Consider the following 26,560-nt stretch of genomic DNA (forward strand, 5'->3'; position numbering starts at 1 on the left):
TGCGTTACACACATCATCTTCCTCTAGTTACCTCCCCTGTCTATACAAGTCATCTGGGTCTTGGCCCTGATGCACAGAAATGTTGTGGCGGTTCATACAGTATTGAGTCAACTAATGTATGGTGCCAGTCAAAGCTCTGATTTTGACACAGCAAACAGTGCGTGTGTGTGTTTTTTATGTGTTGTCTGCCCCAGTCACTCCTCAATCTGGCCCACGGGTTCACTTTGGGAGCAGTGAGCTGCAATTTTAAGGATTGTATGAGGAATAGCGGATGATGAACACGTTTGCGCTAAATACCATTAAGGTTTTCAATAATAATTACAAGGACATGAAACATAGGACCATCAACATTCCGATGCTACTAGTACACATCATCTTTGAGCCACTGTACTGTGCCTTTACCTAACCTGATCGACCCTACAGAGTCGTCGAGGCATCAACACTTAGCACAGTAATGGAAAAGCCTGTCGTATCCAGTCATAGAGCGACTCCTGTCTCTACGACAGACAGTACTGCCAAGGGATAGCCGCCCGTCGGTCACCTGAGATTTCCTTCAACTTCAGCGTGGCTTGCAACCTGAGACCAGACCCAGGGATTGTGTCATCATGGTCATGAACCGCGACTCCCAGAGTGCCTCACTCAGCAGCAGCCAATCACAACAATGGAACATTAGTCTACCACATATAATACTAGCATTTTGTTTTTGTCTCCATGGGGGAAGCATGAAGATTAAAGATTAACTGTTGGACTGAGGTGGCCATTGTCTCGATGACATCTCCGGTACTTTCCTGTAAAATGTGCTAGCTGGTAAAGTGTTGTTTTTGCTGTGGTCTGGCTCCTGTGGGATTTGACACCTGGGTCAGTGGAGGTGCTGTGGTGTTGCTTCTGTTTTGGTTGAGAGGCTCCCCTGGGGTCAGGCTATAGAAGGGATTGGACAGCTCTACCTTTGAGTGGACAGGACAGCTATCTTATAGCCTTGCCTGTGTGTTAGGGTGGGTGCTGAGAGGATGCAATCTGATCTCATCTGTATGGATTGGACATGAGGCTGACAGATGCAGTAGCCACTAGCAATACATGTTTCATCCTGCACTCCTGTGGTGGCCTGGTTAGCTCCTAAACGTAAGTGATGGGCCTGGTTGGGACTTGGATGGCGGACCACTCAGAGAAAATATCTTTCCTACTGGAAGTGTTGTTGGGGAACTAGCAGCGGGTTGCAAAGATCGGTATGGCACTGTGTTAGATTAGGGACTTACACAGCAAATGGGCCAGTGTTACCTAGTGTTGATTTTTCAGTGTAACATTTATAGTGTTTTTTCAGGTGTTACATTAACTCTGTTGGTGTTAAATTAACACTCAGTGAGTGGTCTAAAATAACCCCAGTGTTGGTGTTAATAACCAGAGTTGAGTGTGAGAGTGTGATTGTGTCAGTTTTACTCTGTGGAAAGTACAACATTCCCATCAAAATCCTACAGAGGTGGCACCACAGGTCCCAGAGTGGTGTGGCAAAAATAAATCTGTTGTAAAAAGTTTTTTTATGGGCTACGATGGGACCAGACTTTTTCTAAGCAGATCACATGGTTTAAAAAACTGCTGGAAAACCTCCTGTCCTTGGGCAGGAAGAAAAGCCAGTCAAACTGCAGCAACCTTGTACTTGTTCATATTAACTCTATTTTAAAGAATGTTAGAATATAAACCAAATTTGATCACGTTCACATTTTCACACAAACAAATGGCCTATAAATGCACAATGTTACCGGTTCGTTTAACCTGGCAAGTGGCACGGGGCGCATAGTAGGCTAGACTATGCAGATGCTGTTGTTAGTAGCCTATAGTTGATCAGACTGAAAAATAGTATTGTTTCAATACAATACAGCATGTCTGATTGCTAATATTTATGTGTATAGGCTGCTATATTTATGTGTGAGCTTTTGCTTGTGTCTGTCAAGAGTGATGTGTTATCACTCTTGCTAAATAAATTCCCGGAGGAAAGTCATGCTCGCCTTGAGCTTTGTGCGTTGTGCCTGGCCTGCGTGTCCTGTGATTTCTGTGAATATGATTGGTCAAGAACCACAAATAGCCTTGATATATTTTATTAGACTAAATAAAAAAGGATTGAAAAGTGCTGTGGCAAATGCCGCCTCGCCACAAGTTTAAAACCATGCCCATCATTATAATATTTCCCAACATGCTCTCCTGCAGGTAGATTTTTTTGCCATGTTTTGGCATGTTTATTGATTGATTGAGATATTAATCTTATGCTACACAAAGATAAATACACATTTTCTAAACTAATCCAATCAGTTAGTTACATTTATAGCACCCGTTGCTGAAATGATTGTTCCAGTTTAAATTATTTAGGTAGTCTAATTTACCAAACCGTTTCGAGTGCAGGTTGCAGATGAATAAACATTGGAGTTGTTGCCATCCTAACTCTGGCTGCTTTCCAATAGAAATCACTTATCACTTTGCAAGCCAGCATAATTTGGTCTGTTGAAAGTGAGTTTCAGGCCACTCTATTAGGGTAAAAAAGGTATCTTAAAAAAGGCCTTAAGAGGTACAGGTGAAGTCGGAAGTTTACATACACCTTAGCCAAATATATTTAAACTCAGTTTTTCACAATTCCTGACATTTAATCCTAGTAAAAATTCCCTGTTTTAGGTCAGTTGGGATCACCACTTATTTTAAGAATGTGAAATGTCAGAATAATAGTAGAGAGAATGATTTATTTCAGCTTTTATTTCTTTCATCATATTCCCACTGGGTCAGAAGTTTACATACACTCAATTAGTATTTGGTAGCATTGCCTTTAAATTGTTTAACTTGGGTCAAATGTTTCGGGTAGCCTTCCACATGCTTCCCACAACAAGTTGGGTGAATTTTGGCCCATTCCTCCTGACAGAACTTGTGTAACTGAGCCATGTTTGTAGGCCTCCTTGCTCGCACACACGTTTTCAGTTCTGCCCACAAATGTTCTGTAGGCTTGAGGTCAAGGATTTGATGGCCACTCCAATACCTTGACTTTGTTCTCCTTAAGCCATTTTTCCACAACTTTGGAAGTATGCTTGGGTCATTGTTCATTTGGAAGACCCGTTTGCAACCAAGCTTTAACTTCTTGACTCATGTCTTGTAATGTTGCTACAATATATCCACATAATTTCCCGCCTCATGATGCCATCTATTTTGTGAAGTGTACCTTGTCCCTCCTGCAGCAAAGCACCCCCACAACATGATGCTGCCACCCCCGTGCTTCACGGTTGGGATGGTGTTCTTTGGCTTGCAAGCCTCCCCCTTTTTCCTCCAAACATAACAATGGTCATTATGGCCAAACAATTATATTTTTGTTTCATCAGACCAGAGGAAATTTATCCAAAAAGTACTATCTTTGTCCCCATGTGCAGTTGCAAACCGTAGTCTGACTTTTTTATGGCGGTTTTGGAGCAGTGGCTTCTTCCTTGCAGAGTGGCCTTTCATGTTTTGTCAATATAGGACTCGTTTTACTGTGGATATAGATACTTTTGTACCCGTTTCCTCCAGCATCTTCATAAGATCCTTTGCTGTTGTTCTGGGATTGATTTGCACTTTTCACACCAAAGTACGTTCATCTCTTGGAGACAGAACGCGTCTCCTTCCTGAGCGGTATGACTGCTGCGTGGTCCCATGGTGTTTATACTTGCGTACTATTGTTTGTACAGATTCACATGGTACCTTCAGGCATTTGGAAATTGCTCCCAAGGATGAACCAGACTTGTGGAGGTCTACAATTTTTTTCTGAGGTCTTGGCTGATTTCTTATGATTTTCCCATTATGTCAAGCAAAGAGGCACTGAGTTTGAAGGTAGGCCTTGATATACATCCACAGCTACACCTCCAATTGATTCAAATGATGTCAATTAGCTATCAGAAGCTTCTAAAGCCATTTTCTGGAATTTTACAAGCTGTATAAAGCACAGTCAACTTAGTGTATGTAAACTTCTGACCCACTGGAATTGTGATACAGTGAATTATAAGTGAAATAATCTGTCGGTAAACAATTGTTGGAAAAATGACTTGTGTCATGCACAAAGTAGATGTCCTAACCGACTTGCCAAAACTATAGTTTGTTAACAAGACATTTGTGGAGTGGTTGAAAAACGAGTTTCAATGACGCCAACCTAAGTGTATGTAAACTTCTGACTTCAACTGTATGTCATGTTTTTATTGCAAGAAGTTTATAATTATGTTTGAGCAGGAACCCGCTAGGAAATTATGTTGGAGAGGGGTCGTGGAGTACAGTTAGTTAATTTTGGCCACCTGTGAGTAGAAGTGTTGTATCAGTTTAAGTGGTCTATTGTTGCGTTAATTAAAGTAAGAGCATGTCTGCTGGTAGTTCTGAAGTTTTTATAAATGCTTACATAAGAGCATGTGACATTAAGGAGTTGTAAAAAAATACTGTAATGTCCTTAACCCAAGGGCTATGGACCTCTTGGCGTAATGTTTAAAAATCCTATGAGGTGTTGCTGCATAAAACCGTTGGTGCAAACTATTACTGAACCAAAATATAAACGCAACATGCACCGATTTCAACAATTTTACTGAGTTAAAGTTTATATAAGGAAATCAGTCAATTCAAATAAATGCATTTGGTCCTAATCTATAGATTTCACATGACTGGGCAGGGGCACAGCCATGGGTGGGCCTGGGAGGGAATAGGCCCACCCACTGGAAGCCAGGTCCAGCCAATGAGAATTAACTTTTTCCCACAAAAGGACTTTATTACAGACAGAAATATTTAGTGTCATCAGCTGTCCGGGTGGCTGGTCTAAGATGATCCCGCAGGTGAATCTGGATGTAGAGGTCCTGGGCTGGCGTGACGTGGTCTGCGGTTGTGAGGCCAGTTGGACGTACTGCCAAATTCTATAAAATGATGTTGGAGTTGGCTTATGGTAGAACAATGTACATTCAATTCTCTGGCAACAGCTCTGGTGGACATTCATGCAGTCAGCATGCTAATTGCACGCTCCCTCAAAACTTAAGACATATGTGGCATTACGTTTTGCGACAAAATTGCACATTTTAGAGTAGGCCTTTTATTGTCCCCAGCACAAGGGGTACCTGTGTAATGATCATGCTGTTTAATCAGCTTCTTGATATGCCATACCTTTCAGGTGAATGGATTGTCTTGGCAAATGAGAAATGCTAACTAACAGGAATGTAAACCAATGTGTGCACAAATATAAGCTTTTAGTGCATATGGAACATTTCTGGGATCTTTTATTTTAGCTCATGAAACATGGTACTAACACTTTACATGTTGTGTTTATATTTTTGTTCATTATATATACACTTCCTAGTGTTAAAAATTATATAAGAGGTGTTATTGCATAGCACTGAATGTGATAATTCCCTAAAACTGACAAAGTGTAACAGCATCAGCACTAAGTACAGTGTTATTTTTTTATTATTTATAATTTGACCACATTTTCATGATATCCAATTGGTAGTTACGACCTTGTATCATCGCTGCAACTCCCAACGGGCTCGGGACAGGCGAATGTCAAGACATGCATCTTCCGAAACATGACCTGCCAAGCCACACTACTTCTTAAATGTCCCAAACTGTCATTCTGATTCCTATGTAAAACTGCCTGAAACTGTAAAACTGAGTTTTGAACAGCTTTAATTTGAGGGTATTTTTCATCCTTATTGGGTGATCTGTTTAGAAATTACAGCACTTTTTGTACAAAGTCTCCCCATTTTAGGGGACCAAACATATTGGGACAAATTCGCTTACTGTGTATTAAAGTAGTAGTATATAGTAGTAGTATATGTGTATTAAAGTAGTAAAAAGTTACATATTTTTTCCCAGTATTTGAATAATCCTGAATGAATCATGAAAAATGATGAGTGAGAAAGTTTATGATCAAGCTTTATCAATGTCGAAGCACAAGTAATTTTTCATACTTTGGTCATCATATTTTGATATGGTTTCATCCAAATATCATCACATTTGAGTAAAAACATGATTATGGCTGTTCATGACCTTTAACACAATGCTCACTTAACCCAGAAGTCAGCCTTGCCAATATGTCGGCAGAAACATTGTTCAATTGACGAGCATCATCAGCTTGCAGGCACCCGGCCCGCCACAAGGAGTCACTAGATGAGCCAAGGAAAACCCACGGACCAAACCCGGATGGTGCATGGCCAGTTGTGTGCTGCTTTATGGTGCTCCTGGTCACAGATCGAACCCCAGGCTGTAGTGGCTCCTCAGCACTTTGATGCAGTGCCTTAGACCGCTGCGCCACTCGGGAGGCCCAACACAGTGTTAATTTAACACTGAAAGTGGATCCATATACACACTGGCCCAGTCTTACGTTTAAAATTGTCAGAGTTGATTCAACATTGGAACATTTACTGTTTAGGATCCGGAACAGGGTATCATACTGACACTGGCCTCCTGGCCTAGTTTGCTAAATTATTTCCTCTTAACATAAGTTAAATAAAGCTTAAGATTATCCCCAGGTAATCAGGTGTTTTGTCACAATTTTGGCAAGGTGTGATTGCTTCAACTGACACCTATGAAAAGCAATGTGTGTGTGTGTGTGTGTGTGTGTGTGTGTGTGTGTGTGTGTGTGTGTGTGAGTGACTGCATGTGTGTGAGTGACTGCATGTGTGTGTGTGACTGCATGTGTGTGTGTGTGATGCTGTTTGTACAGATGGAGTTGTATGCTTATGTGTGCTGTGCAGTGCAATGCAATGAAGAGCGATGTTACCAGCTCTCTTGTTGTCTGTCTGTCTCCCAGGTAACGGAGACTGCTCTTCCAGGAAGACAGAGAACTCTAGAATGTTGGTGGACCTGTCGGCAAACACACCCAATGGACAGCAGTTCCAGCATCCTAATTCACCCACTGGTGAGTGGTTGCTGAACATATACGTACACACAAACACACACACGTATGTATGGACGCAGAGAGGAACACACACACGCACACACACCCAGACTCAAGAGGATTATGTGTGTTAAGAGAAACAGTTTATCTTATCAACTCATGTCTTATCTGAAGGGTCTTGCATAGTTCCCTTCCCCTAAATGAACAGAAACAGGAAGAGCTGAGGGTGCTATTCACCATGTGGTAGCTGAAGCAGAAAAGGGAAGCTGTTTCCCGCAGCATCCCCCAGTATTAGTACCCTGGTCCCAGATCTGTTTATGCTGGCTTGCCAACTCCTATGGTCATTAATAGTTGATAGGAGTCTGCAAGACCCCACAAACAGATTTGGGGTTCAGGCTACAGTGTTAAAGAGGGAGAGAGTCTCAGAGGGAGATCGTTCTCACTGACACAGCCTGTGTCATCCTGACCCGGAAGTTGCCTAACACCACTCCGCTTCGACAACATTGTTGTAACATAACACTCACTGACTGATGCTGAATTTCTCTTGAAATTGACCAGTTGTGTCACTGTACGAAACTACAAAACATGTTTGCTATATGTTTACAATCAAACTATTAGTAAGGTAGAGCATTTTAAATGCTTTTCTCATTGACTTCAGCTAAATGCCTAGACAGCGCCACTAGCAAAACTATGAGGGTAATGTCAATTACAGTATGAGGGTAATGTAAACTATGTGGGTAATGTAAACTATGAGGGTAATGTAAACTACTGTATGAGGGTAATGTAAACTATGAGGTATTCAAGACACAGCCAGCTATGGGTTGGACAGGCACCCAAGCTCAGATTTGCTTATGATGGCACTTTTCTATTAACTTGGATACCTAGTTTCTCCTCCTTGGTAACATGACCCATGCTTTGGGAGTTTCTTTCTTTATATTTTATTCATCTGAGTTCTATAATTCACTGTTGTCGCAGCAACCATCTCAAGTTCAGCCAGCTGCGACAGCAAAGAGCAGAGCCCGTCATTTTATATATCCCATCTCCAGTACCCATCGTCTGGGAGGAAAATATGAAAACCAATAGAGCTCGTCTCGATCTGCTAGTTCCTTGTTGCCAGGATACAGTTCTGGATGATAACCTCAATGTCATGCTGTTAGTAAAACAGGGGTTCCTTCAGTTCAGACAGGGATACAGATAGAAGGGGGAATATTGCTAAAGAAAAGACTGCCATGTTGTTGCAGAGATTGTCATGTCATTGCTGACATTAGCAGGAGTCCTGAATTCTGTGTGTCCTATGTTGTGAGACAGATGGATGATATCACCCCTATAGCAATCACCACAGTGGATGGACATTGTTGTCATCCCTAATGCAATCACCCCACACACTCCCCTTGTGTTTATGGAGTCTAGCCACCTAAGGGGACATGGGTATGAGATGGATATAGGTGTGAGAGGTTTGGGGCTATTGCTTTGTCTCCTTGCGTACCCACCCTGTGATCATGGTCAGTCACAAATCACAAACAGCCTTGTCTAAATATTCTTAAAGGTCCCTGTAGCCTATGTTCAATCTTAAAGGTCCCTGTAGCCTATGTTCAATCTTAAAGGTCCCTGTAACCTATGTTCAATCTTAAAGGTCCCTGTAACCTATGTTCAATCTTAAAGGTCCATGTAACCTATGTTCAATCTTAAAGGTCCCTGTAGCCTATGTTCAATCTTAAAGGTCCATGTAGCCTATGTTCAATCTTAAAGGTCCCTGTAGCCTACTGTATGTTCAACCTTAAAGGTCCCTGTAGCCTATGTTCAATCTTAAAGGTCCCTGTAACCTATGTTCAATCTTAAAGGTCCATGTAACCTATGTTCAATCTTAAAGGTCCCTGTAGCCTATGTTCAATCTTAAAGGTCCCTGTAGCCTACTGTATGTTCAACCTTAAAGGTCCCTGTAGCCTATGTTCAATCTTAAAGGTCCCTGTAGCCTACTGTATGTTCAACCTTAAAGGTCCCTGTAGCCTACTGTATGTTCAACCTTAAAGGTCCCTGTAGCCTACTGTATGTTCAACCTTAAAGGTCCCTGTATTCAAACAAATGCATTGTATGGGAGAGCACAATCTCTGAATCTCTGAATATTATTCTGTGGCTACGTGTGTGTGTGTGTGTGTGTGTGTGTGTGTGTGTGTTGTCAGTCACAGATACTAGGAGTCTTGTGGCAGTAGAAAACCAGCAGAGGCCTTCCTGCCTTTAGTCAGTCAGTCAGCCAGCCCCCCCCGCATCCCATCCAGCCAGTCTCTAACCCAGCACCAGTCAAGTGGAAAACCTCAGGGGCTCAGCAGCAGCACCTGTTTAGGCTAGGACATTCCCCTCCCCCTCGTCCTTCCTCTTTCATCTTCTTCCTCCCTCCCTCCTCTCCTCCCCAGGGACTGACTGGAACTAGACAAGCCTGTTTCTCATCTCTCCCTCCAATAATGTTCAGAGCATGTCCCATCACTACACACAGTCCATTTCTGGGAGTAACCAAGTGTATCTTTACATAACATGTTAACTGTGTGCATTCCAGGAGTTTCAGGTTTAAAAATAGCACTCATAGTTGCTAACAATTAAAATAGTGTAATTGTTAGTCAGATGTGGAGAGTCTCTGTCTCAGGGGGTTTAGCATGAACCTTCCTAATACTGTGAGTATCATTATATCACTTGTTTCTCCAGTGGAAATTACATGCAGATTGTATGAACTCATTCCTATCAATGGAGTTAGTCAAAGAGAAACAGATTAACAAGATGTACAATCCCAACCTTCAGTTCCCACACCTATTGAGAACAAGGATCACACACAAAAATAATCGAATGTAATTGGCCAAAAACCATCAAACAATAACTTAATTGGTCATACCGGTCTCTTCTAGAAAACACAATCAAACAGGAAGATGAGACAGAAGATGAAGGGGACAGGAGGACCACAGCAGAGGACATGGGCCAAAGCGGGGAAGAGGGATCGGGTTTGGAGGAGCCCATGATTGACAGCCCAAACAACCTACAGGATGGGGTCCCCGGGTCAGAAGGGTCATGTGACCCAGGAACTCGGCTTCCCAATGGTAAATGTTTCTCTAAAATTGTTTCCCCTTATGTCCCTTCTACAGTATATAGCCCAAACCTCATGTACGTTATATTGAACACCAATGACCCAATACTCTCTGATGTATCTAAGGATTGTCAACGTTTTACCATTAACATCTAGCAAACTGCAAAAACCTGTTAGTTATATATAATAATAAACGGCAGATAATGGATACTTCACGTTGTAGCTCAGTATGAGATATGTCTTTTACAGACTAAAGCAATTGCACGTCACTTATCCTACGATTGAAAAAAATTATAATGCTTGAGTCAGAAATTGCTTATTTTTGTGTCATTGGGTGTGGAGGTGAAAATCTTTGCTATGTTCAAGAAGATAATAGTTGAGCCTTAGAATCATTCTCAGGGAAAACATCCCAGGAATCTTCCTCAACCTGTTCCCTAGCCCTTAAATGACACTATTACTGTGCCTCGGTCGTCACAGATTTAGGATCAGATTTTCAAATGTTGGGCTGCAGATCAAGAGCTGATCATCATTATGATAATGATGATAATGATGAGAGTGCTGTAGTCTAGTTGTGAACCAGGCAAACTATGTACATAGAGACATACAAACAAACACTCACCGATGGTAAAGCTGGGCACTAAACGTATACAGCACGTTTAGCAATACAAGACTATAAGACACAATGCTAAACCGTCTTCCGTCTGAAGACACTTTGACAGCAACGCTTAAACATAATACTTTAACTTATACATATGGTGTGTGTGTGTGTTCATGTGTGTGTGCTTGTCCCTCCTATAACCATACATTGCGTCTGGTTAGGGACGGAAACATTGTATTTATGTAAATACTGTACTGTGTGGTGATAGAAAGAGAGAAAGCTATAGTAGAGACCCAGAGCGAATAGGAACAGAGCTAACACCTCATCTCACCACACTCTATTTCTGGAGATATAAATATCTCTGTAGTTACTACAGTAAGGTCTAGTTCAAATGTATCAATAGTACACAGTGCACATCAGAAACCACACGGCAATGTTTTTCTCTGCACTGAAAATCCTCCTTGAAGTAATCTTGGCAACGTTTGCTAGTCTCAGCTAGGGTTTGTTTAATTGAGGCTGAGGACGAGGTTAGCAATTGACGAGGTTAGGGTTTGTTCACCTCCACAGTCCAGCCATTTATAGGTCCTGTGTAGCTGGTAGAGCATGGTACTTGCAACGCCAGGGCTGTGGGTTTGATTCTTGTGGGGGACTGGTACGAAAAAAAAGAAAATTATGAAAATATATGCATTCTACTGTAAGTTTCTCTGGATAAGAGTGTCTGCTAAATGACGTACATGTTTTACCATTGCAATGTGTTGATTGTTGTTGGGTAGCTGTGAACCTCAATTTCTGTCTTAAGTTTGTTCGGTCCAATATCCCAGTGAAAGTGTGGCAACTCAAGACTAGGTAGCTGAGTTTCTGTGGTTATTGTGTGTTGCTGATCTGGCTCTATGTTAAAGGGGGACTGTGAGTGATGAGAGCTTGCACTTCCTGTGCCCCTCTTAGGTGATAGGCCGTTCCAGTGTAACCAGTGTGGTGTGTCGTTCACTCAGAAGGGTAACCTGTTGAGACACATTAAGCTGCACACGGGGGAGAAGCCCTTCAAATGCCCCTTCTGCAGCTACGCCTGCCGCCGTCGTGACGCACTCACAGGCCACCTACGCACACACTCAGGTCAGCCCCTCTACCGCCTCGGTTCTTCCTTCTTCTTCTTCCTCCTCATCCTCCTCTTCCTCCTCGTCTTTGTGACTCCTTTATTCACCTATTCCCTCTATATTGAGTCATGCTTGCTTGAACTTTTTTTATTCCTGTGGTTACTACTGAGTGTTATGTCCTGGTTTCAATAAATTCTCAACTTGTCAAATAGTTGATGCTATAGAACAGGCCTGTCTCGATGTAACTAAAAGCATGATCTCGTCTGACTTGTGTCTAAGTTTGTGTGAGACAGATTAGCAACTGTCCCCACAAATATCATTGTTTCTCACTGTTGGATGGATGCATCTCTCTGAAGCTTTGTTTGCAGACAGACAAGGGCTGTGGTTAGGCACCCAGGACGTGGTGTTCCTTTCATTCCTATAACCTGCTCACGTCTCGTCTCCTCAGAAAGGAACTATCTGTTCTCTGTAGATATATGGGGAGACTAAAGAAACGCTGTGCTGTGTTGCTCTAACTGTAACTCACTGTCCTAGCTCTGCATCAAAGACCCCTCTCTCTCTGTGGTCTCCACTGCCGTGTCGTTGAGATGCAGCACAGACAACAGTACGTCGCCATCTCTAGTGTTGTCCTCCTAGAAGTACTCACATGCAGCTACCCAGAACCAGAGGGTCTTTCTCTCTCTCTTGTCTGTCTTTCTCTCTGTCTCTGTCATTCTCTTTTGACCTTTTTCTAATTTTCACTTCCTGTTTTTTAGGCTAAATTCATTCTTCACTCTCCTCCAGTCAGTGTAGGCAGCAAATGAAGGTGTAGTAAGTAGTAGGGCTGTGTGAATCCCCTTCACCCCTCAGCCTACCTACTATATGAATCCCCTCTGCCCCTCAGCCTACCTACTATATGAATCCCCTCTGCCCCTCAGCCTACCTACTATATGAATCCCCTCTGCCCCTCAGCCTACCTACCATTTGAATCCCCTCTGCCCCTCAGCCTACCTACTATATGAATCCCCTCTGCCCCTCAGCCTACCTACTATATGAATCCCCTCTGCCCCTCAGCCTACCTACTATATGAATCCCCTCTGGCCCTCAGCCTACCTACTATTTGAATCCCTTCTGCCCCTCAGCCTACCTACTATATGAATCCCCCCGGCCCTCAGCCTACCTACTATATGAATCCCCTCTGGCCCTTAGCCTACCTACTATATGAATCCCCTCTGCCCCTCAGCCTACCTACTATATGAATCCCCCCCGGCCTTCAGCCTTCCTACTATATGAATCCCCCCGGCCCCCGGCCCTCAGCCTACCTACTATATGAATCCCCTCCACCCCTCAGCCTACCTACTATATGAATCCCCTCTGGCCCTCAGCCTACCTACTATATGAATCCCCTCTGCCCCTCAGCCTACCTACTATTTGAATCCCTTCTGCCCCTCAGCCTACCTACCATTTGAATCCCCTCTGCCCCTCAGCCTACCTACTATATGAATCCCCTCCGCCCCTCAGCCTACCTACTATATGAATCCCCCCCAGCCCTCAGCCTACCTACTATATGAATCCCCTCTGGCCCTCAGCCTACCTACTGTATGAATCCCCTCTGCCCCTCAGCCTACCTACTATATGAATCCCCCCCCGGCCTTCAGCCTTCCTACTATATGAATCCCCCCGGCCCTCAGCCTACCTATTATATGAGTCCCACCCCGGCCCTCAGCCTACCTACTATATGAATCCCCTCTGGCCCTCAGCTTACCTACTGTTTGAATCCCCTCCGCCCCTCAACCTACCTACTACACTACCTGAGCGTTGAATGGAATGTTAGGCAGTCTTCTGTGGCATACGGAGTAGGTTGGAATGACGTCCTCTTACGTACAAGGCTGTAGTTGAAAGGGCTCTTCTCCCTTCTCCTCTCTCTCTCTCTGTCCCTCCCTGCCCCCTGGGAGACACATGACACAATGCCAGGAAACAGGTGAAGAGATTGAGAGGGGAAAAAGACAGAGACAGAGAAACAGAGAGAGACGGAGAAACAGAGAGAGAGACAGTGACAATGTATTGTACAATCAAAATCAAATCAAATGTTATTAGTCACATACACATGGTTAGCAGATGTTAATGCGAGTGTAGCGAAATGCTTGTGCTTCTAGTTCAGACAATGCAGTAATATCTTACAAATAATCTAACAAATTCACAACAACTACCTTATACACACAAATGTAAAGGGATGTGTACATATAAATATATGGATGAGCGATAGGCAAGCTGCAGTAGATGTTATAGAATAGAATACAGTATATACATATGAGATGAGTAATGTAGGATATGTACACATTATTAAAGTGGCGTTTTTTAAAGTGACTAGTGATACCTTTATTAAGTCAATTTATTAAAGTGGCCAGAGATTTGAGTCTGTATGTTGTCAGCAGCCTCTCTATGTTAGTCTCTCGGTCCCAGCTTTGATGCACCTGTACTGACCTCGCCTTCTGGATGATAACGGGGTGAACAGGCAGTGGCTCGGGTGGTTGTTGTCCTTGATGATCTTTTTGGCCTTCGGGTGCTGTAGGTGTCCTGGAGGGCAGGTAGTTTGCATTGTGCAGACCACACTACCCTCTGGAGAGCTTACTTTCCCCTGTCACAGTGAAGTCACAGATTGGCACTGCATGGATTGTGTTGTACAGTATCTGAACCCATCACAAACACATTGTTGAATGGCAATATGAAATCATTCCTAGAATTGCTGTGCAAATGTGTAGTGTGCATGTGATTGGTTGTTCTTGGAGGTGTTTTAGATGCTACATGGAGAGCTATGGGGTCACTCATTCTTGACATTACATGAGACAATAAAAGGTTTCTGAGACAAGAAACAATAGGTTCCTGTTTGTCACCCAAATAGATGCAGCCGACTGAGTCTAAAGGCTGAGAGCGTTGATGCTATTTGCATGCTCAAGAATAGCTGCTGAAAGCGGGATTTTGGTGATACATCCAACATCTGCAAAAGGCCACGTGGGGGAGGTTTTGTAAATGAGGTGTGTGTGTGTGTTGCCTATTCCAACATGAAAGTGTAACTGCCCATTGCGGCTGGTGGCTGGCGACAGTTCGCAGGTGCTTTGGCCTAGATCATTGGAGCAGACAGACAGTTCAGGGTGTTTTTCCATTACCGTGACATTATATTACTTCCTTTGCAGCTCAGTTGGTAGAACATTGGATTCTTATAATGCCAGGGTCTTGGGATTGATTTCCAAGACCACCCATACATTAAATGTATGCTCGCGTGACCTTAAAACCTCTCTAGGACATATGGGACGGTAGCGTCCCACCTCGCCAACAGCCAGTGAAATAGCAGAGCGCCAAATTCAAAACAACGAAAATCTCATAATTCAAATTTCTCACACATACAAGTATTATACACCATTTTAAAGATAATCTTCTCCTTAATCCAACCACATTGTCCGATTTCAAAAAGGCTTTACGGCAAAAGCATAGCATTAGATTACGTTAGGACAGTGCCTAGAAAATAAAAACCACACAGCCATTTTCCAAGCAAGGAGAGGCGTCACAAAAACCAGAAATACAGCTAAAATTAATCACTAACCTTTGATGATCTTCATCAGATGGCACTCATAGGACTTCATGTTACACAATACATGTATGTTTTGCTCGATAAAGTTCATATTTATATCCAAAAACCCCATTTTACATTGGCGTGTAATGTTCAGAAATGTTTTACCTCCAAAACCTCAGGTGAATGAGCACATCAATTTACAGAAATACTCATCATAAACTTTGACAAAAGATACAAGTGTTATGCACAGAATTATAGATAAACTTCTCCTTAATGCAACCGCTGTGTCAGATTTCAAAAAAGCTTTTCGGCGAAAGCAAACTTTGCAATAATCTGAGTACAGCGCTCAGATATCAAAATAAGCCATACAGATACCCGCCATTTTGGAGTCAACAGAAGTCACAAATAACATTGTAAATATTCCCTTACCTTTGATGATCTTCATCAGAATGCACTCCCAGGAATCCCAGTTCCACTATAAGTGTTTGTTTTGTTCGATAAAGTTTATATTTATGTCCAAATACCTCCATTTTGTTCGCGTGTTTAGTCCAGCACTCCAAATTCACTAAGCGCGTGAGTTTACTCCAGACGAAAAGTCAAAATAGTTCCATTCCAGTTCGTAGAAACGTGTCAAACGATGTATAGAATCAATCTTTAGGATGTTTTTATCATAAATCTGCAATAATATTCCAACCGGACAATTCCATTGTCTTTAGAATTGAAAGGAAAGGCAGCTCACTCTCATGGCTGCGCGCATGTTTGAGCTCGTGCCAATTTTCCAGACACACGACTGAATCAGCTCTTTTTCTCTTCCTATTCACAGTAGAAGCCTGAAATAAGGTTCTAAAGACTGTTGACGTCTAGTGGAAGCCTTAGGAAGTGCAAAATTAACCCACAGACACTGTGTATTAGATAGGGAATCACTTGAAAAACTACAAACCTCAGATTTCCCACTTCCTGGTTGGATTTTTCTCATGTTTTTGCCTGCCATATGAGTTCTGTTATGCTCACAGACATCATTCAAACAGTTTTAGAAACTTCAGATTGTTTTCTATCCAAATCCACTAATTATATGCATATTCTAGCTTTTGTGTCTGAGTTGCAGGCCTTTTACTTTGGGCATGTTTTTCATCCAAGCTACTCAATACTGCCCCCCTTTCCTCAAAATGAAGTCACTTTAGATAAAAGTATCTTAGTTATCAGACTGAAACATGTTAGGTCAGGTAGTTTCTAGTAACGTTAGTCACCTCTGCTATACATTTTATAACGTGAACTGCTCCTATTTTGGGCCAGAGTCTGGGTCACTGGTGGGTGTTGTCTGGACCGCCAACTCATTGTGAATTTATTCATTCATTCATTCATTAATGAGTAATTCATTCATGAGTGAATGAATGAAGTAGAATTCATAAATTAATGAAGAAAGTTTGGGAGGAAAAATTGAAGGAAGGAACTAAGGAAGGATCAACGGATGGATCTTCTCTGTGGGAAAGCTAGGTGAGGTTTTGGCCTGTCTCACCAGCATAAACCCCATCTGAATGGAACTGAAAGCATGAATCACTTCCCACCTCCAGCTGCTGAGGAGAAGCACATGCGTTGTTTAGGTCTAATGTTGGAGTTATTTTCCTCCCACTAAGGGATGCAGAACGTATTGACTGTCTCTGTACTAGGCCTACAAGGCCATTGAATTATGCAACATAGTAGTAAACTAGTATTTGGCGCCTGGAAGAGTTGTAACAGTTGTTCCTTGGCATATGAAAGGGACACATCTGTATTCGAGTTTCTGGTTTGTGTGAGGGATCCTACCAGTTGTGGAGTATAATTACACCATAGCTCATCATAGCCGTCCTCTTTTTTTCTGTCTTCTCCATGGGCTCAGTTTGTTTACTACAACCTCCTACAGTGTTTCTCAACTCCAGACCTCCAGTACCCCCAACAGCACACATTTTTGTTTTAGCCCCGGACCAACTCACCTGATTCAACTCATTGAGGGCTTGATGATTAGTTGACAAGTTGAATCAGGTGTGCTTGTCTCGGGCTACAACCAAAAGGTGTACTCTTGGGCATACTTGAGGACTGGAGTTGGAAACACTGTCCTAGAAAGTTCACAGATTCTGTTCTCCACAGGTTCTATGCGTTTACTACAACCTCCTAGAGAGTCCACATACTGTAGATTTGTGTCACCACAAAAATGCTTTGGACCATGCCCACTCTCTCTCTGTCCATCCATCTGTCTATTAAATTAATATTTTGTTATTTTGATATAATTTCTCTCGTTTAGTGGGCAAACCACACAAGTGCAACTACTGTGGGCGAAGCTACAAACAGAGGATTTCATTGGAGGAGCATAAAGAGCGTTGCCATAACTACCTTCAGAGTGTTGCCATGGATCCCACCTCCATCACCGGGCCTTATCCAGGTGAGTGTCAATTTCCTGCTCTGGTACAGAGACCTGCTATATGGTACAGCACTGTTGATGGCGTAGATGCGGAAACATCTGCTTTCTGTTTGCCACTTTTCCGCACCTTGCACTTTCTCTTTTTATAATTGATCATTCAAGCATGAAGTTCAATTGAAGACCAATTTTGTTTCTCTGCCTCCTTATTGTAGAGTAAGTGTGAATACCCTGTGAACTCTACTTAGTTATTTGACATTTATACACCAGCCACCTACTACCTACAAGCCTTGGTGCAGACCTTCATTCTGCTTTTCCACACACACACACACACACACACACACACACACACACACACACACACACACACACACACACACACACACACACACACACACACACACACTCCTTTGACCTCTGACCCCTAGGTGAGGTCCCTAAAGAGCAGAGGCCCCTGGCCGAGGTTGTTGCCAGGGCAACCTTCGACCGCCCACCCATCATCGAGAGACTGCAGAGTAACTTGGGGAAGAGGAAGAGCACCACCCCACAAAAGTTTGTGGGTAAGAATCATCACATCACTTCCTGTGGTGGGGAGCACAATGATGTGTTGACCCCAAGGATCACTAACTCACAATTACTCATATAAGCTTATATAACTATTGTATTTAGAAGGACAATACATCATTTCATTTTTCTTTACAATAACTATTTGAAATGTTTCAGTGTTCGATAATTATTCATTTGTTATTAAAGGTAGACTCAGCAAAATTACATTACCACGAGCAGCACCGGAGATATTGAGATGAGTGAGATGCAACACTTCGCTCTCACACAGTCACACACAGTGTCTGCGCATGCACATGGGTGCATCATGCTGTTCACAGAGTGGTAGCCAGGGCACCAAAACAGCTGAGACGTTCAGCCTCTCACTTCAACAATCTTAGTTGTTACAGAAATTGACCCACCATATTGTTTACGTTTTGCATCTACCTCATATCACTGAGTATTTAGTGGGGTATTTAGTTAATTCCATTTTTTGATTGAATTTAACCTGTTCTGTTAGGTTAAATTCAGTTTATAGTTTTGATTGTTTATGTTTTATGTTCAGTTTGACCGAACTGCAACAGGAGGAGTTTATGCATGCAAAAAAGGGAATTGCGTGCCTGGGCAGAGGTTTAGCAACAAAAAGCTTACCTTGATTTAACGGTAGTAATGAACACACTATTCACAGAATTCAGCCTTTTGTTCGATTGTTTTAGATTTCAGATCCATTGGTCTTATCCACTGTATTTCTACATTCAATTACAATAAATACTTATCATCAAAAACATTTATTTTTTATGTATTACGAAACAGTTGTAAACATTTAGTTGGTATGTAACCGACAATAATTTTTGCATATTAGCGCTGAACACAATTATTTTGTTTGTGAGGTATAATTCACTGCACTATTAGATAGAGCAAGACACAGAGAGCGGATGAGAGAGACGAGGGCATGTTTTTCACTCTGTGGTTTGTTACACCTGTATCTCTGCCATAGCTCTTATCGAGAGAGGGGCAAAACAGCTCACCGCATCCCTGTTCTGCAGGGGTTAAACAGTGCATTCAGATAGATGGGGATTTCCACTATTAAACACAAAACCTCTGAGATAATGCAATAAGAAAAACAAGAAAATAATGCTTAGCTTCTCAAAAGGGAAAAGGTTAAACTGTGACAGGCACTCATATTCATATACTATATATTTACACTTGTATGTATAGTATACTAGTTGTCGCTAAACATGGTTTCAAGAGGTGTCATTCAACCAGACACTTTCTCCATACATATGTGAGTTTCATTGTGGTAATATGCATTCTGTGCTCTGTGCAGGTGAGAAGATGATGCGTTACAGTTACCCAGAGCTGAGCTATGACATGAGTCTGAAGTATGAGAAGGAGGCAGAGCTGATGCAGGCTCACATGATGGACCAGGCTATCAACAACGCCATCTCTTACCTGGGCTCTGACTCCCTGAGACCCCAGGTCCACCACCCCCACCCGCACGGTCCACACGGTCCACACCGATCCCTCTCAATGGCTGAGGTGGTTAACATGGGCAACCCCCTCTTCCACCACGTCTACCCCCTGGAACCAGGGCCGGGGCACCGTATGGACCGACCAAGCAGCCGGGACGCCCCACCTCATCCTTCACCTCTACACCCTCCTCTTCCTGACTTTACTCCCTCCTCCAACGGGCCCATCGCCCTCACCAGACCCAAGCAGCACCAGCTCCAGGGTACAAGAGAGGAGAGAGAGTGTCCTAGCAACAGTGGGCTCGACTCGGCCGAATCTGCCCGGAGCAGCCCACAGGAGACGCTGGGTTACCACAGGAACCACAGAAACAATCCCCACCCCCGACCCAGGTCCAGACCCAGCCCAGCCAATGGCGGCAGAGAGGAGGGGCAAGGTGGGGCTGAGGTGCGTGGGGTGGGGTTGACAGCGGAGGTGGTCCGGGGAGAGGCGGCAGAGACGAGTCGGGACGGAGTGCGTGTGTTTGGGCGAGAGGGCCGGGAGGTGAGGGTGTTCCAGTGTGAGCACTGCTGTGTTCTCTTCCTGGACCACGTTATGTACACCATCCACATGGGCTGTCATGGTTACAGGGACCCGCTGGAGTGCAACATCTGTGGCCACCGCAGTAAGGACTGCTACGAGTTCTCATCTCACATCGTCCGCGGGGAACACACCTTCCAGTAGAGGGCTGGACAAGACAGGAGCCGTCCCTCCCCATCCCCACCCCAGGACTGTGATGTTAAACTAACTGTGTGTGGTCAATGCAACCAACCAAGGCAGAGAAAACTAACTAACATTTCCTGCACCATAATGATACTGACTATATAATTCCAAACAAATATATGAAGGTCTGGGCCAAATACACATTTTCATTTTTGAAGGTGTTTTGAAGATTTTAAAGTTGAGATATGCATCTGAAGTGAGGGATTTCTTCGTGTGGGAAAAAGAGGACAAAGAATAAGTACACCTATTCAGTTTTGTTGTGGTCTGTCTCTGAGATTGTCAAAGAGCAACTAATACTGTGAGTAGTTATATTATAGTTGTATAAGTCTTATCACTGTCCTTGTCTTGCATACTGTATTGTTGCACTTGTTTGCTGCAACACAGACTGCCATGTAAGAGCTCAACTTATCAAGGGGGCTTTCCCTGACTCCACCACCCAAACCATTTCATGCAACATACATCTTCTCTGTCTTATGTCAAAAGCCTTGCTAACTGCCAACTGCTCAGACGTGTTGTCACACCAGCCACATTAGAGAGGGAGGGAGAGAAGAGCAAGTGAGAGAGAGAGAGAGAGAGAGAGAGAGACAGAGAGCTAGAGAGAAAGAATGAAAATAAAAGAGAACGATAGAGACTTACTCAGACATTGATTTACTTTTTCAGACATTGTATACAGATGTTATTAAAGTTTTGTTCATTACACTAGCTAACTATCTGCTTTCTGTAGAACAGTTCCTTTAACCTTATCAGTTCCACAACACTTCACAGAGGAAAGGAAAAGCACTGCACTGCAACCTGCCTCCCTAAACCTGTTCTTGCACTAGCAGCCTGATGCCTTGAGGGATGGGGAGGACGGGAATGGATGAGGCACTCCCTGATTCAATAGCAACTTCACATATCTTTCTCGCAGCTTGCCTTTACCCCACTCATGTGTCTTTAGTGAACAGGCTGCTTTCTGCAGATTACATGTCAGTGCATGTACTCCACTGTACTCCAGGGTTGGGATCAATGGCATTTCAATTCAGTCAATGAAAAAAAGCAATGAGGAAAATTGGCATTGGAATTTGGAATTGCAATTTACTTTTTTTGTTGATAGAATTTAAATAGAATTGATCCGAACCCTGAGGTACAGTGGATATGAACGATGTGGAAAGGATTTAGCCCAGTACAAATGGCAATGCACTTTAAACTGATACACTGGTACTGTCAAGTAGACAGAAAGCAGTGTGGTTTAGAGTTTACTAAGAGCCTTTTAAGAAGGATAATGCCAATGAAGGGAGATGGCACTGATTTGGATCAAATATGATAATCTAGGTGCACTTGGACAAATGCGTAAGACAATGTACATACTGCTCTTTAGAAAACTCATATTTTGCTGGCAAAATATGTAATGTCGCTGTTGTTCTGTTTATTTTGCAGCGTATACCATATTTTGAAGTGTCTTTTGTCTTGATAGTCTTTGGCCCTATGTATGTGGCCAGGAACAGTTCACTGTTCAATTCAAACTTCTCCTCTCCTGCCTGGTCTATGTAACCTTCCTGGTCAAAGTAGCAGCTTATTTCTGTTTACATGACAGCGACGTGGACAAATTATATATCTACTCATAGTGCAACAGACATACGGTACTTCTATTGCAACAGCTTATTGTTACTGTAAAGTATTGGCAATAGTATCTGTTTACACTTTTTAGTTGTTGTAGTATCTCATATACTGTTGTACATTGTACATTCCCACACTGCATTATTCTTATTAAATGAGCGCCCCTATTTTTGTATTTAATCACACCTTTATCTTTGATAACAGATATTTCTATAGGTGTTCTAATGCAACGGTATAGGCCTATTTTATGTTATAATTGTCTTAAATCTATTGTCTGCCTATTTTTTTTGTCTAAACAAATCAACAAACATTACATGTCGCTATGAAGCAAGCATGACGCAAATAAATAGTTTTAGAGATGTTTTTTTAGAATATACAGTACCTGTCAAAAGTTTTGACACACCTACTCAATCAACGTTTTTTCTTTATTTGTACTATTTTCTACATTGTAGAATAATAGTGAAGACATCAAAACTATGAAATAACACATATGGAATCGTGTAGTAAACAAAAAAGTGTTAAACAAATGAAAATATATTTTATATTTGCCACCCTTTGCCTTGATGACAGCTTTGCACACTCTTGACATTCTCTCAACCAGCTTCAACTGGAATGCTTTTCCAACAGTCTTGAAGGAGTTCCCACATATGCTGAGCACTTGGCTACTTTTCCTTCACTGCGGTCCAACTCATCCCAAACCATCTCAATTGGGTTGAGGTTGGGTGATTGTGGAGGCCGGGTTATCTGATGCAGCACTCCATTACTATCCTTCTTGGTCAAATAGTCCTTAAACAGTGTGGAGGTGTGTTGGGTCAAAAACAAATGATAGTCCCACTGAGCGCAAACCAGATGGGATGGCATACGCTGCAGAATGCTGTGGTAGCCAGGCTGGTTTTAGTGTGCCTTGAATTCTAAATAAATCACCAACAGTGTCACCAGCAAAGCACCCACACACAATCACACCTCTTCCTCCATGCTTCACGGTGGGAACCACACATGTGGAGATCATCTGTTCACATACTCAGCGTCTCACACGGCGGTTGGAACCAAAAATCTCAAATTAGGACTCATCAGACCAAAGGACAGATTTCCACCTGTCTAATGTCCATTGCTCGTGTTTCTTGGCCCAAGCAAGTCTCTTCTTATTATTGGTGTCCTTTACTAGTGGTTTCTTTGGAGCAATTCCACCATGAAGGCCTGATTCACGCAGTCTACTCTGAACAGTTGATGCTGATATGTGTCTGTTTCTTGAACTCCGTGAAGTATTTATTTGGGTTGCAATTTCTGAGGCTGGAAAGTCTAATGAACTTATCCTCTGCAGCAGAGGCAACTCTGGGTCTTATTTTCCTGTGATGGTCCTCATGAGAACCTGTTTCATCATAGCACTTGATGGTTTTTGCGACTGCACTTGAAGGAACTTTCAAAGTTCTTGATATTTTCTGGATTGACTGACTTATATGTCCTAAAGTAATGATGTACTGTTGTTTTTCTTTGCTTATTTGAGCTGTTTTTGCCATAATATGGACTTGGTCTTTTACCAAATAGGGCTATCTTCTGTATATCACCCTTACCTTGTCACAACACAACTGATTGGCTGAAACACATTAAGAAGGAAAGACATTTAAAAAAATTATGTTTAACAAGGCACACCTCTTAACCTCATGAAGCTGGCTGAGAGAATGCCAAGAGTGTGCAAAGCTGTCATGTAGGCAAAAGGTGGCTACTTTGAAGAATCTCAAATATATGTAGATTTGTTTAACACTTTCTTGGTTACTACATGATTCCATATGTGTTATTTCATAGTTTCTACAATGTAGAAAATAGTAAAACAAAATTAAGAAAACCCTTGAGTGACATATGTCATACCACCTGTAGTAAAGAGCACACAATTGCTTTACTATCTGTTACAAAAACATTTATGCAGAGGCATTATATGTTATATTTGTCACTGTAGATAATCTGTTTGTATTCTGTTTTATTCTCTCCTTCCAAAAGCATCGATGTGTGCAGAAATTGCTTTGGCAACTCCCCCATTGAGGAAGACAGTGTCAGCACCAAGATTAGACTTTTGAAGAATTATCTACTTAACAAAAAGTCACTGGGAAGAAAAAAATACAGATTATTGTTTTTGAATGTGAACTCGATAGTGTTTAGTTAAATGTATTTTGGGGATTTTTCACCGGCAGCTTTTACTGTGTGTATATGTAGAGGCCTTAGCTCAAAGTGCTGGTTGTTGGACCTACCGCTGTTGTACAAGCCGTCTTACCTCTGTTAGTACAACCTTGTTAAAGAGTGATAAATATAAAGTTAAAGCATCATGTGTAAATATATCTGTAGGCTATAGCCTATATATGAACTTATATGAGCCTATATGAACACAAAGAAGAAGTGATATTATTGACAGACTCCACACTCCTAGATGAAGAGCATACTTGAAGTGGAATTAGTGACGCTCCTGATTGTGCTGCATTTTTATACTTACTAAAAACGGCGCTGGATTTATATTTTTCTTGGTAAATGTAAAATATGAATAGTTTTGTGAAAATGACATGCTTTTTATTATTCTTAAGCGCTAAAAACAAAACTGGTAAAAGAGAGGGTTACTGTGTATTGTTGTATACATATTGTATATGGTGTTTATTTTGGCACTAAAAAAATGGGTTAGGAATGTGCACCTATATATTTGTTGTAATGATTAACATGTGGGGGACTCAGGTATTTGTCTTCTATGTACTTCTACTTTTGTATTTCTTAAAATACATATTGAAATACATATTTTCTTTATAAACTAAATAAATAAATAATTTGGGATATTGCTTTCATTGATAGGTTCATCTCTGAAATTGGTGAATTTTGTGATGTTACAAATGCTACAAATTAAAATACCTGAAGAGAATATTGAGGTATTACCAAAACCAATGTTGCTACTGAAGTTTGTTTCCAATTTCATTGAAATGAAATGAAGATACTGCGCTGTAAATAGCAAAATATTTGTTTATGACATGAGCTTTCCACTATTAAACTATAGATTTCTTTTGTATGGATGTCAAGTGTGATGAAAAGTTATTACCAGTTTGTATGGTGAAAGATATACGCACACAATCTATGTATCCTAGCATCTTATCCCATAAGAGTCTAAGACCCCTTGAAGTATCAAAAAATACATAAACAAATTATTTGATGAAAAAAGTGTTTTGGCCTTACTGCTATTAGCCTATACAAATGCACTGATTAACAGATTTACAATATGAACAGATATCTTAGAGGTATAAGAAAGATCAGGAAACATTTATATATATATATTTTACATGTATTTAACCCCTTATTTTTGGCACTAAACAGTCTCCTTATATACTTACATTTTTTCAACTGGTACCAGGGTACCTTCAGACGAGTCTTGTGAGGCCTGTGGGCGTTCTAGAGCAAAACAACCAAGATGTACGTGTCAGTGAGAGTCTCACCTTTGCAGATAGGAGTCGGATTAGTGTATAGCCCAAATTGTTAGGACGGGGAAAGACAGAAGTTGACCGATAAGCTGTACTGACTTCAGACGAGTCCCAAGATGCTGGGGGCCGTAGAGAAAAACGGAGAACACCAGCGTGTTAATGAGAGTCTCATCTTTCCATAGAGGGGTCATAATATTTACTGTTTGGATGCTACGGATGATTTTGTGAGAAGACCGTTGTTGGGTATGTCTCATCATCTGACAAACACCGCTCTAGCTCCATCAAATAATCAAATAATTGAAATAAAGAAAATCTAATTTCATTGGTCACATACACATATTTATCAGATGTTATTGCGGGTGTAGAAAAATGCTTGTGTTCCTAGCTCCAACAGTGCAGTTGTATCTAACAGTTCACAACAATACACACAAATCTAAAAGTAAAATGATGGAATTAAGAAATATATAAATATTAGGACGAGCAATGTCGGAGTGGCATTGACTAAAATACAGTTGAATACCGTATATACATATGAAATGAGTAAAGCAGTATGTAAACATTATTAAAATGATTAGTGTTTCATTATTAAAGTGACCAGTGAGTACAAGTCTATGTTCATAGGGCAGCAGCCTCTAAGGTGTAGGGTGGAGTAACTGGGTGGTAGCTGGCTAGTGATGGCTTTTTAACAGTCTGATGGCCTTGAGATAGAAGCTGTTTTTTAGTCTCTCAGTCCCAGCTTTGATGCACCTGTACTGACCTCGCCTTCTGGATGATAATGGGGTGAACAGGCCCTGGCTCAGGTGGTTGATGTCCTTGATGATCTTTTTGACCTTCCTGTGACATCGGGGGCCGTAGGTGTCCTGGAGGACAGACAGTATGTCCCCGGTGATGCTCTGGGCTGACCACACCATCCTATGGAGAGCCCTGCGGTTGTGGACAGTGCAGTTGCCGTACCAGGAGGTGATACAGCCCGACAGGATTCTTTCAATTGCGCATCTGTAAAAGTTTGTGAGGGTCTTAGGGGCCAAGACAAATTTCTTCAGCCTCCTGAGGTTGAAGAGCCACTGTTGTGCCTTCTTTACCACACTGTATGTGTGGGTGCACCATTTCAGATTGTCACTGAGGTGTACGCCAAGGAAATAGTACCTTTTCACCTACCTACTTTTCATATGCA

General features: G+C 42.0%; 1 protein-coding gene across 5 annotated transcripts in view; it reads left to right on the top strand.

Annotated features, from left to right (window-relative positions):
• Positions 1-22,113, top strand: part of LOC115155635 (zinc finger protein Helios) — a 28,229-nt gene extending 6,116 nt beyond the window's left edge. For 4 of the 5 annotated variants that reach the window (XM_029702445.1, XM_029702446.1, XM_029702447.1 and 1 more), the window contains 6 exons: positions 6,782-6,889; positions 9,763-9,951; positions 11,482-11,649; positions 17,459-17,596; positions 18,001-18,132; positions 19,443-22,113. In XM_029702445.1, coding sequence (XP_029558305.1) covers positions 6,782-6,889; positions 9,763-9,951; positions 11,482-11,649; positions 17,459-17,596; positions 18,001-18,132; positions 19,443-20,305 — 1,598 coding nt within the window. In that variant the 3' untranslated portion in view covers positions 20,306-22,113. The remainder of the gene's footprint in view (positions 1-6,781; positions 6,890-9,762; positions 9,952-11,481; positions 11,650-17,458; positions 17,597-18,000; positions 18,133-19,442) is intronic. The other variant, XM_029702448.1, reaches the window with a different exon arrangement.
• Positions 22,114-26,560: the final 4,447 nt, after the last annotated feature.

This window comes from Salmo trutta, chromosome 20 (assembly GCF_901001165.1).
Source record: "Salmo trutta chromosome 20, fSalTru1.1, whole genome shotgun sequence".
Lineage (NCBI taxonomy): Eukaryota > Metazoa > Chordata > Actinopteri > Salmoniformes > Salmonidae > Salmo > Salmo trutta.